This window comes from Aquila chrysaetos, chromosome 20, assembly GCF_900496995.4.
Source record: "Aquila chrysaetos chrysaetos chromosome 20, bAquChr1.4, whole genome shotgun sequence".
NCBI lineage: Eukaryota > Metazoa > Chordata > Aves > Accipitriformes > Accipitridae > Aquila > Aquila chrysaetos.
Genome location: NC_044023.1, coordinates 3,673,986 through 3,687,253, shown reverse-complemented (window position 1 = coordinate 3,687,253; position 13,268 = coordinate 3,673,986). Strand labels below are relative to the sequence as shown.

Here is a 13,268-nt window from a genome sequence, read left to right as displayed (position 1 = left end):
GATATTGTTCCTAATCCTACTGCATTGTTGTTTCTTTGATCTCTCACAATGTTGTATTTAGCACACACTGAAATACAGAGTGCTCTCTAAGTACTTCAAGAATAGATATAGTAGTAAGGATAATTTAGCCCACTGTTCCTTTTGATTTTTGTTAATTTTCATATCTTTTCTTTTCCTAAGCAGGGTGTGCTATCACCAAGGTCGTCTTCAGTTAGGCTTTTTCATGAAAGACGTTTGATTCATAACCTAGCCCTCTAGTCACAAAAGAAGTATAGTAAGGGCAAATGCACTGTAACCTTTCAAGCAATAGAGTACCCAAAGTATCCTGTCTATTTTCAGCCATGGCAAATTTTTGAAAGTGAAAAGAAGTTCCAGTTCTATGTCAACCCACTCATTCCCTTGCTGAAACTGCCATTCTGTCAATCCATAGTAGCCTTGTTACTGCCATAGGACTAAGTGCATTTAATATACACCAGCAGTGATCCTCCATCCACCTAATTCTGTGTGCAAAGGATGGAAGAGGGAATGAAAGAAAAAGGATTTTTTTCCTATAATAGTTGCAGAAAAGTGCAGTTTAATTCGTATGTAATTTTAAAATTCTGCTACAACCTGTGTCATCGTTAGCTAATATAAAATTATATATAGATGTAAAAACAAGTGTCAATGAGATAAGTAAGTTATGTGATTATCTGTCTGGAAATAATAATACAGATACAATCAGTATTGTTAAAATACTACAATATTCTTTTATGTACAAACATATTGCAAATATTATTTTTTTACATTTTTAATGCATTATTAATGTATTTAAGTTGATGCCACCTGACACAGTAAAAAAAATATGTGAAAAATATGAAGTTACATTTTGCCTCTCAGATGTAGAGATACATATAGATCAACTAGTTTGCCACTTTGAAGAAATAGGCAAGAAATTGCCAACTGCAATTGAATACTGGAATGGTTCTGAAGGAATTGTAATGAATAGATGCTAGCTTTCAAAACTGATTATTTGTTCTTTAATGGAAAAAAATAACTTTTTGGACAGTGGGGCCTCAGATTTTTTTGAAGAAATAAGCTCAGAGTCATGACAGCTTTTAATGCATATGTTGCTGAAGACCACCACTATTAGATTGTTCCACTGTAATTATTACCTGAGGATGGGATTTGATTTATGACCTTGCAGGAGGAAGACCTAGAATCAGTTTGGTAATTCTTGGAAAGAAAAGATTTGTTTTCAACTGTTTGGAAAATACCAACTTTGAGAGGGGAGAAGGAAAGCAAAGAAAGGGAGAAAAATCCTAGCTGTTTTATTAGATCATTCAGCTGTGAAGACTTTCCCACAGCCTTTGATCAGTGTGCTACTTGGCTTCTACATTTTGTTGTGTGTGGTTATTACATATCCATTGAAAACTAAGAATAATACCAGCATCTCTTTTCTATTTGAAGATGGACATAGTTGCCCAAGCCTTATGCGAGAGCCTAGCCATTAGATTAAAACTGGTATTGGAATACCTCAACAATTTCATCACTGAAGAGACTACAATTTTACATAAAGGAAATGGGGGGGGGGGGAATCTTTCTTTTGTGGCCAGTATTTAGTGACCAAAAAGAAAAACACAAGCTAAAAAACTGCATTATTTACATGATTTACAGGCTCTGGCAAGTCCTCTCTTCATGGAGCTCTACAGTAAGAGAGACTTCATTTCCTTTAGAAGAGGTTCTTCTCTTCCTTCTCAGCCTTTTCTCTCTTGCTATGACTAATTCTAGTTCAGCACAAAACAAATTTGTTATCCCTTTGTTTTATCAGTCTCCTGAACCTGCTGTTCTTGTGAACCACTAAAACCAATCAAGATTTCCAAGTTTGGATGTTAAAGTTGGCACTTTCAGAAGTGATTTAAGGTGTAATTTCTAGGAAGCCAATCTGAGATGCTTTGAGGGGCAGTTTTCTGAAAGGTGGCCCTCATCACTTCTGAAAACCAAGTCTTTCTAAAATATTTCATGTTACATTCCCAGAATTATTGATCACTTTTTAAAACTGTGATAATTTTCCTGGGAATAATATTTAGTTCCTTAATCTACATCCAGTCTATTGAGTCTGCTGTTACCTGAGCTGGGCAGGTATCTGCAGAGATGGAAGACAAATGAACAAACAAAAAAACATGTAAGACCCTAAGAAAAGAGCTAGAGCAGAATCTATCAGCCTGGCTGAGAGAGGTCATGAACGAGAGGTTATGTTCTATCGCACAGAATCAGTACCAAATACAGTTGTTTCTATGTGTACTGTCTTGCAAGTACTTCATCACCATCAGTTTCATCAGATACCAAAAAGTCTCAAGTAGCTTCTTTTGGTAAAGTGTTGGCATTATAGTGTTTTGAAAGCTGGGAAGCTGAAGGAATTTCAGTAAGTATTTAAATGACTAGCACTTACCTTTTCTTTTTCTATCCTGTTCTGTCTTTGCTTGTGTCACACTATTTCATTAATTTTCCAAGTTTACATCTTGTTTTTCAAAACCCAAAATGCATTTTAAAGAGGTTTGGTAGTAGTGTACAAACTGGGTTTATTTTGACGTTTCTTTATCTGTCTTTAAAAATAATATAAGTGGAGCTGTGGATCATGAAGTTCAAGGAGACCCTCAGCAAACTCAACAGTTTATTTTCATTCTGAAAATATTTGGTGCCTTTTCATGTGTCTTCACTATATTAATTCCAGTTTTCCAAAACTGTAAGATACATCCTCACCAACCTTCCTGCAACTGTCCAATTCTATCTCCATCTTTCACACATTTGGGCTTCAGAGATGTGATTGCTCACTGCTGAAACAAAGACAAACAAAAAAGAAAATTGCAGCATTTTTTTGCTAAATGGGTCTAATAGTTAACTTTGCAGGAGGTTTTTTTTTTTAAGCATTCAATATGTTCCAGGTAATCCTGTTTAAATAGCCATCTGCTCATATTTCAAGCTGACAAAAGAAATCAGAACAAAGAGAAAATGACTGCCCAAGAGGGTAACACTGAAATTTATTTAAAACAATTGTGTTATAACATTGTCTAACTATAGTATTTGTGAATTTTTTAAGATTATTAGCCATGTCCTGTATTAATTACTTCCGAGGACCACTCTGGTGGACAAACAGAATAAGAAGAGGGGCCGAGTTAATCAGAGTTTATTACTAATAAGAACACAGAGTAAGAGATAACCCTATAAGAAGTCCAACAGTGAGACAGTCAAAACCACACCTTTCAGAGACCTCATTTTTGATAAATGCTGAGAAAAGCATTTCACCTTGCTGAAACAAAGGGAATCTGAATACGTGAACCAATGTAGTGTGAGAAGATTTATAAGCATGAGGTGCAACTAATTTTAGCTAACATTAACATACATTAGATTATTATCAGTCGTTAGCAATATCCAAACTAATTGCAGAAATATCAGTCTTGATAAGTTTTCTTTAAATAATTACAATTGAATACTTACATCAACTTTTATTTTTTTGAGAAAGGATAACATTTTTCCCAGCCTTAAACTTGCTCCATAGCTGTGTTTTGCTAATGTGGTTTAATGATTCAAGTAATGCTAATTGTTTACACAGTAAACTAAGTATTTTTGGACTAAAATGGAGTTGTATAAGTGTAAAGTACTATTATGAATATGCTTATCTTAGCTTTCCTGAAAGATTATACTTCTCATGAAAATATCAGCGTTCTTTTGTAATAAGCAGATTATTATACTACTGTTATTGAATGAGGCTTATGTTTTCAGTACTTTTTTATAATTTTAGGTCATTGCAACCATCCCAACAAGTAGGCTAAAGTTTTTAAAGGAGGCAGGGAGGCTCACTGAGAAGGAGGAGGTCCCTGAAGAAGAACTCAATGAAGACGTTGAAGAAATTGATCATGCAGAGAGAGAACTTCGACGTGGACAAATTCTCTGGTTCAGAGGGCTCAACAGAATCCAAACCCAGGTATGCTAAAAGTAAATGCCCACATAGTCTAGAAAAAAAATGCTTCATCTTTGATCAAGGCAAGATAATGTTATAAGGAAAGCTACAGAGTGTTTGTGCATGTGAACGAAGGTACTTGTTAATTGCTTTACTGTTTTCAAAGGAGGAACACATGAAAAAGTAAAATAGGTGAATTGAACAAAGGTGTGTTTGTACAACAGAAGAGATAAAATGAAAAGGTTATAAAATTATAATATGCAAAAATAGGAATACTTTTTTTAAGAACTGTGAATGGACATTCTATTTCAGTGATGACAGCTCATAAAATAGTGCTGCTTAGAAAATGCTACTGTGCCAATGGCTAGCAAAATGTTATGAAGGCTTTCTAAAGCATACTGTTTTATTTTGTCAAAAATACATTGTTGCTGCCACTTCTGCAATAACAGAATAATTTAAATTGTTGAGTCTAAAGTGAAAAGTACCATTTGATTACAAAAAAAAAAAAATCTTTTCTGTTCTGGCACTACCATATATGTATTATGTTTAAAAGGAATTTATTTTCTTTCCTATTAGGTGATGAAAAATGTGGTTCTGGATTTATTTTTAGTAGTAAGGGCCTAAGCATCCATTAAATATTGAAATGTATGTATTGGCTAGTATGGATGCTTTCTTAGACATATCTATCTTTTTATTTAAAAAAAACCCAACTTTTGCTAAATACAAAAATCCATGGCATTTTTTAATGTACTAATTATTTGCACTGCATCATGGTGCTAATATAGTACAGATTAGGATATCTAGTAAAATTTGTCCTGTAGTGCTAAAAAAATTATTTGAACTATTTCGCCTTTTTCATTGCAGTGAAGTAGCATGTTTTATAGCACTCTAGTGCTCTCTACTTGATCTTTCTAAGATCAACTGTTTGTGCCAGCTTGCAGAAGAGAGCAGCTCTGAAAGAGATATGTACTCGCCATATCAGATGTGAATGTTTTACATGATGCTTACAAGAAAAAGAGGTGAATAATTAAGAAAAATATTTTCTTCTTTAAAGAATCTTTTAAAATACATTTTTATCTCTGAAGATTTTGATTTTTGTCTTTAAGATAAACAGTACTTTCTCCTTTTCCCATCTACAAATTGACACATTTTTTTCCTGGAGAAAGAGAGGCAGCCATGCATTTTAGAAAAAAATAAGGGAATGCAGTTAACTGGAACTAGGACAGTTAGGTCTCTTTAGTGCATCTGCAGAGCAAAAAATAAAGAGAGTGGAAACTGCCATGAGAGAGATTAAGGGTTTGGGTAAATTCCCAAGGTTCTCTGGTAAGTAATTAAATACGGATCTTCAGCTTTGAGGTTGTGTGTCTTGACTCTATTGAGTCAGGAGCACTCATCATTAGAGAAAATTCAAATTGTCACAATAAAAAGGTGACAAACAGGTGCCCAGGTAATGGTGATCTTTATGAAAAGATGACCTCTAAATGTGCATTCTTTTCTTCCTGATGGCTATAGGAGGAGTGTTGTCTGTTGGCATTTCTGTCAGGATGTCTTTCTGGTTGTGGTGAGTGCAAACAGCTACAAGCACAAAAAAGCAAATTACATCCTTTCAGTTCTTTTTCTAGTCTGAGAGGTAGCTTTTAGTTCTTTGTCCACTTAATTCACAGATAAATTATTATTCTTTTATACTATTTAAAACAAAATGAACTTTAATTATGTTTCTTTGCTAACATCCATCTTCTTAGTTTCCTTTCTGCTCTTAGTTGTAGAAATATCTTCAGTAGGATGTATTGTTTCTCTCCTGCCAAGAGGCCTCTGTGATTGTTTTTCTCATTTTATTTATTCAGTGACTTTGATTTTTACATCCATTTCACATCTGTGGAATGATAATGAAAAAAGGAAATGGGCCAACAGATTCAAAAAAGTTCCAACGTGTCCACTGGAGAGTGATGAACTTATATGCAGGTCAAATTAGATCCATTGCTGGATGGACCTTGAGTTGAGCACATTTGGATGCTCTGTGTGTTATGGCCCATCCAAATGAATTCATACACTTGTACTACATTTCTCAGGAAGCCAGCTAAAGAAGAGTTGATGGAAGAAGATGAGGATGTCTGTAGCATCCTTGGGGAGCTGGAGGATTTGCAAGAATCCTCTGATGTCTAATGCACTTCTGGAGATGCGGAAGAAGAAGGTAGAGCATCCCCTCACTTTATATATATAAGAGGATGACAGTAAGATTAGGAATAAACTCTAGACTCTCTCACGACTAGATTGATCATTCAAATCCTAACAAGACCAGTTTGCACCAACATGCGCTTGTGCTGTCTACTAGATTATCTTTCTTTTTGCTTATTTTCTATTCAGTCATTATTGGACGGATAGCCACAGCACTCAACAAAAGCCGTCACTCCTAAAACAGTTATAAAGAATCTATGATAGTTGGTTTTTTTTCAGATAACTGACAGATTTCCTTTGTAATGCTCCAGTAAAAACTCATCCAAACTGACAAAAACTTTGCAGTACTAAAGACATTTTTTTCTTTCTCATGCCCTCTCAAAACAGAGGGTTCAAACCTAGACACCAGCGAAAGGATTGCCATTGTTGATTCTTCATACTGAAATGTCAGGCATATTTCTATGAAGACATGCATGAATTTACTTTAAAGAAAGGTGTATGAAAAACGCACATAACTAAGTTGAAGAGACTGGCTATCTATTTCTGATTTTTTTTTTTTTTTTTTTGTCTGCTTCTGTTCATTTAGATATTTTGTTGTCTTATAAATATACTATAGGGCTTCTCTGGATGGATGGATGTTCTCCTCCTCTGAATGGAAGTGTTTCCTTACTGGATAGCAGTCTCAGATCACTGACATATGAAGTTTCACAAATGGCTCATTCTAGTTATGCAAGTTTCAGAAAGATATAAAAGTGGTCTCAAATTGCATAAAAGACAGGACTTTTCAACCTCTGCTGGTTTTCAGCAACTTTTTCCAAGTCTTTATTGCAGTTCTCACAAATTCTTCGTTCTGAAGGAAGAGACAAGACTGATCATACCATCTTGGCAGATCTAATAGCCTTTGGAAAGTTCAGCAAGTTCACCTTCAGGCAAAACTGTGTAATCTGAGTAACAACCAAAAATCATTGCATCATTTTAAATTGTATACTGAAAAGTTTCTCTAGTTACCTCGCCTTTGAGTATGGAAAAATTGTGAAGTGTGGAGATTTGAAAATTTTTCAAGCTACATGTCAGATTTTTACAACACTGGGCCTGATTCTTTCCTCCTCTGCTTCATTCTTGCTGTAATTCACTTTGCTTTATCTGCTTAAGGTGGGAAATAACTGTCTAGAAATGTTTTGAGAATAAAAGCAAAAACTGAAAAATATACAGGTGCCATGTTAACTGCTAGTGAAAAAAGATTATTACTCTTTAGATACTAAAAAAATACATAGAGGTGCTGTACTGCATTTTCTTTCCATTCCTTTCTGCATTAAAACTTTTCTCTTGAACCAATGCAAATCCTATAGCAATGAAAGTCACTCCTGGCAAGTGGTTTTGAACTTACATAAAAAGCTAGCACCTCATTTTATGGCTTTCCATATAGCTTTTAATAAAGAAAACATTGCAGTAGCTCAGTGTAAGTGGAATGGAAACTTTTATTTCATGCAGATTTTTTTTTTTTTTTCTTTTTTTCTAAATAATATCCTGGTTGGAGATTAGGTGAATGAGACCTGGGTCCTGTTAACATTAATGACAACAGAAATGCTTGCTGAAAACCTGTTCTGTGTTAAACGTCAGAAGAATGTTTGTTCTGCCAGGACTATTCTGCTAGTATAAGATCGTTTTGTTTGTTGGGGTTTTTTTGTTTGTTTTTTTTTTTTTAAACTGCTAATCACATATTTTTATTAGCTGTGTGTACATCAAAAATATGGATCTTCTAGAGTATAGAACATACAGAAAAATGAGAGCGAGGTGAAAAATTCCAACCTTACAAATAAGCTTCAAATGTAGGACAGTATTTTTTTTCTCTACCTGAAGGCCTATAATTAAAACTTGATTGCATCCTATATTTTGTTGGAAATTTTTCTAACTTTTCATGATGTATGACTTACCATTTACTTTCTCCTTTTTAGCAACTTGAATTGTTCTAAATAAATGCATTCTTTTGTAATTAAAAAAATAGGTCTTAATTTAAAATACATTATTTATTTCTATGAGCTCTTTCTTCTTTGTTGTTTTCTGGTTTTGGAAGATAAACTTTTGGGCCAAGTTCTTCTCTTCTTTCTTGGCTTCAGACAGAGCACAGCCCTGTATGTTCAGCTTTTAAGATTCTGACGGTTGTCATCCGCCGCCTATGAATTAAATCCATGAAGATCTGTAGTTACTTTCTTCAGGAGAACGAGTGAATTACACACCTGTAATTCTTGTTCTCTGGAGAAACTACTAAATACAGATCTTCCCCTATCTTTTCACTCTTCTGCTAAGGTCTTTCCTTTCAGTTTATTAGGAAGACATTTGCACATCTAGAAATGCCCTTTGGCTTAGGATTTATCATCTGTGTCTTCCACAGTGATACGCACTTCATGCTCTCAGTAAGAGTCTTTAAAATCTTTTTTGAATGGTCTCTTTTGAAGAGTGCTCTGTCACCTGTGTTCAGGTGATCATGAAAACCCAAGATCTGTATTTAATTCTACTTTTGTACAGTGAACATTTCAGGTGAGTATATAATATGCCTTCATATATAACCAATGGTTTGAGCCATATGTTTTTTTCTAGATGCCAATGTGAACCTTAGCTAACGATTCACTTGTACCCCTATTCCATTTGCTAACTCACCTCATACTGCATTTTTTTACTGTGATATTTGTATTGGACTTGTAATTCAAAATAAGTCTGCTGCAGAGAACACTGAGAGCAAAGCTGTGAAATGTTGTGATGACTGCTAAATACTGTACGTCTATTAGTGTGCACATTCAAATGGGTGGTGTAAACAGGACTCTCAAATAGTGGGTCAGTGAACAAATCAGCTGTTTCGTGTTTGTATAGTAAAAGTTCAGTGTGACAATTTTACAGCAGTAACCTTTGCTCCCTTTTACAGCTGGCTGTGATATGATTATTCCCATAAAAACATGCAGGAAAGTAAACAATGATGTCCAAAGTTAAGATTATGGGAGGGGATACAGCCATACTGTTAAAGATGAAGCCATATAGAATTTGTTTATTCCTAAGACTGATCACAGCAGAAAATGTTAGCCAATTTATTACAGTGCTTTCAACTTGGAAAATTCAGGAGGGCTTGCACCAAGATTTGTGCTGTTTTAATTGATAAATATACCACTTTACCTTCTCCTAGCTACTTTCTAGGCTGTGTATCTTCAGAAATCTGGGTTGCAAGATACAGATCTGGTAACAGTGGGTTACTTCAAATAAGTAGTTGGTTGAATTCTTCTAATTGATACTACTACTGCTGCTTTGTCATATTGTGGTTGTACTAACATAACAAAGAGGACATATTGGTGTGTAGGGATTTGTAGAATATATTTACTCCTTGATATTATCTACTGCCAATCCCTGGCTTTACATTTGTACACAGAGCCTGCTTTTTATTGGGTTATACTGGTGACAGGGAATGTCTTGAAATACTCAGCTCTTTTTTTAACTCATCTTCTGCGGTGATGAATAAAGTGCTTGGGAAGGTATGCAGGATGGATATATCAGTGTGTACCATAGACATATGAAAATAACAAGTAGAAAATTTTAATGTTATTGCTGCAATAGTCAATCCAGTTCCACATAATTTTCTGTGTGATTTTAAGTGCTCTGTATGAAGATAAAATATTAATCTTTTAAAATCTGTAGTTATGAAAGACCAATATTAATTCATTATGTTTAATTTATACAAACTTTATAGAAACAGTCAGATAAAATATTGGAACACTTTCTATTTTATCAAGCTAGTATAGTGACAACCCTGTTTTTGTAGACAAAATGGAGTCGTATTTTCAATATTGTAAAGGGTTTTTTGGTTTGCTTAGGTGTCGTCCCTGTCATCCCTCCTCCCTTCCTTCCCCCCAAATTCCAATTAAGTGACTGAATTTTCTTTCCTTTGGAAGAACACCCAGAGAGCAATTAAAAAGTAATTTTATTCTCAGTAGGAAAAAAGTGGAGATTAGTTATATCAAGTATTCCAGTTTTATTTACTTTATTTATGTATAAATAAAATAGTTTAAATTTTAAAGATTGTTATTTCAAATCTTCTAGTTGTTTAAACTGATGCAGCTCCACTGCCTCCTATGGAGCTGTTTCATTTTATCCAGGCAGAAAATTTGGATCATTTGATGTCTAAAAACATTAAAAGGAACACTTAAAAGTATTTCTTTCAATTGAAGTAAAACTGTGTACACGGTTGATTTATTGTTTTTCATTATTATTCCTGTCAGTTATGCAACTGTATCCATACTTTAAGCAACTTGTCTCATTCTTTCCTCCATTACAGATCGAAGTAGTCAATACTTTCAAGAGTGGCACTTCCTTTCAGGGGGCTCTAAGGAGACAGTCCTCCGTCACAAGCCAGACCCAGGATGTAACCAATATTTCTAGCCCTAGTCACGTATCGTTATCCAATGCTCTTTCCTCTCCTACCAGCACATCTGCTGCTGCGGCTGGGCGTGAGTGTGTATTCTTAATGCATCAGACCTACAGAGATGCCAACTTACGTAGCAGTCATTTCAGACTAAGCTACTTTGCCCTTTCCCATTTTGTCCTGTTATTAGTTTACACATACCCCGAAACACATAACATGATTACTTTGTGTACAGTAGATACTCTCCATGATTCATTGCAAGTTTTGTTAACTTACTGTTAGGACACGAATTTCTAGTAATTTTTTTATCCACTGTATGGAGATTCTGATTTTATTTGGGGCTTCTGTGTCATGTTTTCTCAATCTTATTGGATATATTTTCTACTGCTTATAAAATAAGCACTTTAAGCAATTCTACAAATATCTTATATGAAGCAATACAGCTTGTCAGAAAAAGGGTCATTCCATCTGGAAGACTGTGTCTAAAATAGGTTGCTCATGTCCAAGAAAGATGTGCTCTAATTAGCACAGGTACAGGAAGGAACAAGGAAATAGAGAATCTAGTTTATGATGCAAGGCTAAGGGATTAAGGTTTACATGAATGGTGAAAGAATAGATTTGTTATCTCTAAATTCACTGGGAGGTAAGCTTTAAGGAAGGAGGGAGCTAGACAAGTTAGAGGACAGTGTTGAAACAACAAAATAAATGTGGTAACAGATTTCTTTGTTAGAAGAAGCAGGTTTCTAAACACTGAAATCCTGACACAGCTTTCTTGTAGATGCAAACAAGCATCCAGTGAAGACGTAGTGAAGTGAATAAAAACTTTGAAGTGGATAATAAGAAAGGGCTTCTTCACTAACAGTAAAATTCCAGTTGCTCAGGAAGACTTTTACAGGTCTAACTTTGTTTTTATATTTTTATTTTTATTTATTCAGGACTGTAAGTAGCTATTTTGTTTTACAGCATAGCCAGCATTAAAAGTATATTTAAATTTATAGAACTCGGTTCACAAGCTTGTCACTTACTTTACAAAATAATGCAGTATATTCCTTATGCAAGTTTTAGTGAAAAGTTGGCCAAACAGACAAGAAGCCAGTCTTGTCTGTCTAGCCAACGGAGAGAGGGAAGGCAAACAGAGACAAGGCAGGCAAGAGAAGGAAATAAGATTCCAGAACTCCTGCAGAAAAAAGAATCTTGACCTTTCCATTCAGTTTGAGTGCAACCCCCCTCAGTATTTGACCATCAAGCATTTAGACATGCATTAGAAGTTTTGTTGGAATTAAAAAGCAAAGGAGAAACTTTGCTTTAGCTAGGAACCCAAAGAGCCATTAAGGTTCCAACTTTGGCAGTTGCTCCTTGGAGAAAATTTGTATCTTTTCCTGTCTTTTCTTGGGAAGTTTGGCCTGGTAACTTCTACTCCAACAGCACCAACCATTTCAGGGCAGAAGCACGATCAAGAGAAGCAAAGTCACTGAGCTACAGGCCACTGCTCTGCCACAGGCACTGTACCCTGCTTCTGAGAACTCAGAGCCAAAGTTCCCTCATTTCCACACTGAGCAAGGCACAAAACACCACACACAAACCAGCCTTTAATCCAGGGAACGATTTTCCATAATAGCATTTCTACATTTGAGCAGAAAATAGAGCAACTCATTCTGCTGTGGTAAATGTTTCAATAACATCCTGTAGCTAGCAGTCTGAAAGGGTAGATCCAATAAAATCAAAACAGTCAATTTATCTTCCCTATCTTCTCCATTGCAGCAAAGCAACTAAGAATTGAACAGTCTTGCATCTTGACAAAGGCCTTACTAGGTTATGGGCCGAAGTTAATTAATAGAAGAAAGCATCATCTGCTACAGTCTTTGATGTCTATTTCTATTTGGAAAAATAAAACAGGTCTACAGAGCTCATCAGTTATAGCTACATTTACTCAGTAAAATAAAAAATATATGATTGATTTGTTAAGCTACGCAGAGATAGGTATCTCCATTGCAGAGGACAGTTAGAGATTGGGCCTTTTGAAGTGGTTATTCTGGGCTGTTAGTATTTTATGACTGCAATATAATGTCTGTTGAGTATCAAACTAGTGTGTCCTTCAAATTATAACCCTTAGAGAAAGTTTTGATTTATTAATACAACGACACAAACCTAATGAATGCCAGTGAAAAAGCAAAGAAAAAACATTTGGTTTTTATTTTTAAATTGGGTATTGGTTGTTCATCTTCCAGAGCCAGGGAAACCTTTCCTAATCCAAATTCCTTAGAAATTAGGTATGTTTTAGTGAATTGGGATTTTCTGAGAAAATTTCAGTTGCAAAATGCACACCTAGGTCTACTTTTGAGCTCCTTGCTTAAAATGTATATGGTGGGACAGGACTGACTTCTTTTTTCCTAGCTCCCAGAATGAATTAAAACATAAATCACTATCTTCTTCGTATGGGGTGGAAGGGAATAATGGGATAATTGTACCTCTGATTTTGAAGCCTTTCTCTCTCTTCAGGAATCCTTAAAATATTGCATATGTAGATATATTATGGGGAGTATCAAGGGAAAACCTTAAGGGTATAGCAAAGACAAAAGGGTCTAATACTTGAAAAGGCCCAATATGAGACACTGTCAGGCAGGTTTATTTTCAGAGAAATGGTGCTCAACATGTTGCAACAATCAGGATATTTCAGGTGTATTTTGGGTGCCCAAAATGCAGAGGTTCTGATATCAATACTTAATGAAAAATACAAGAATCACATGATGC

General features: G+C 35.1%; 1 protein-coding gene across 25 annotated transcripts in view; it reads left to right on the top strand.

Annotated features, from left to right (window-relative positions):
* Positions 1-13,268, top strand: part of ATP2B2 (ATPase plasma membrane Ca2+ transporting 2) — a 441,356-nt gene that overhangs the window by 416,454 nt on the left and 11,634 nt on the right. For 17 of the 25 annotated variants that reach the window (XM_029996153.2, XM_029996154.2, XM_029996152.2 and 14 more), the window contains one exon: positions 3,779-3,961. In XM_029996153.2, the coding sequence (XP_029852013.1) occupies positions 3,779-3,961 (183 nt within the window). Of the gene's footprint in view, positions 1-3,778; positions 3,962-10,430; positions 10,603-13,268 lie in introns of all 25 variants that reach the window. The other 8 variants (XR_003920764.2, XM_029996167.2, XM_029996172.2 and 5 more) reach the window with 2 other exon arrangements.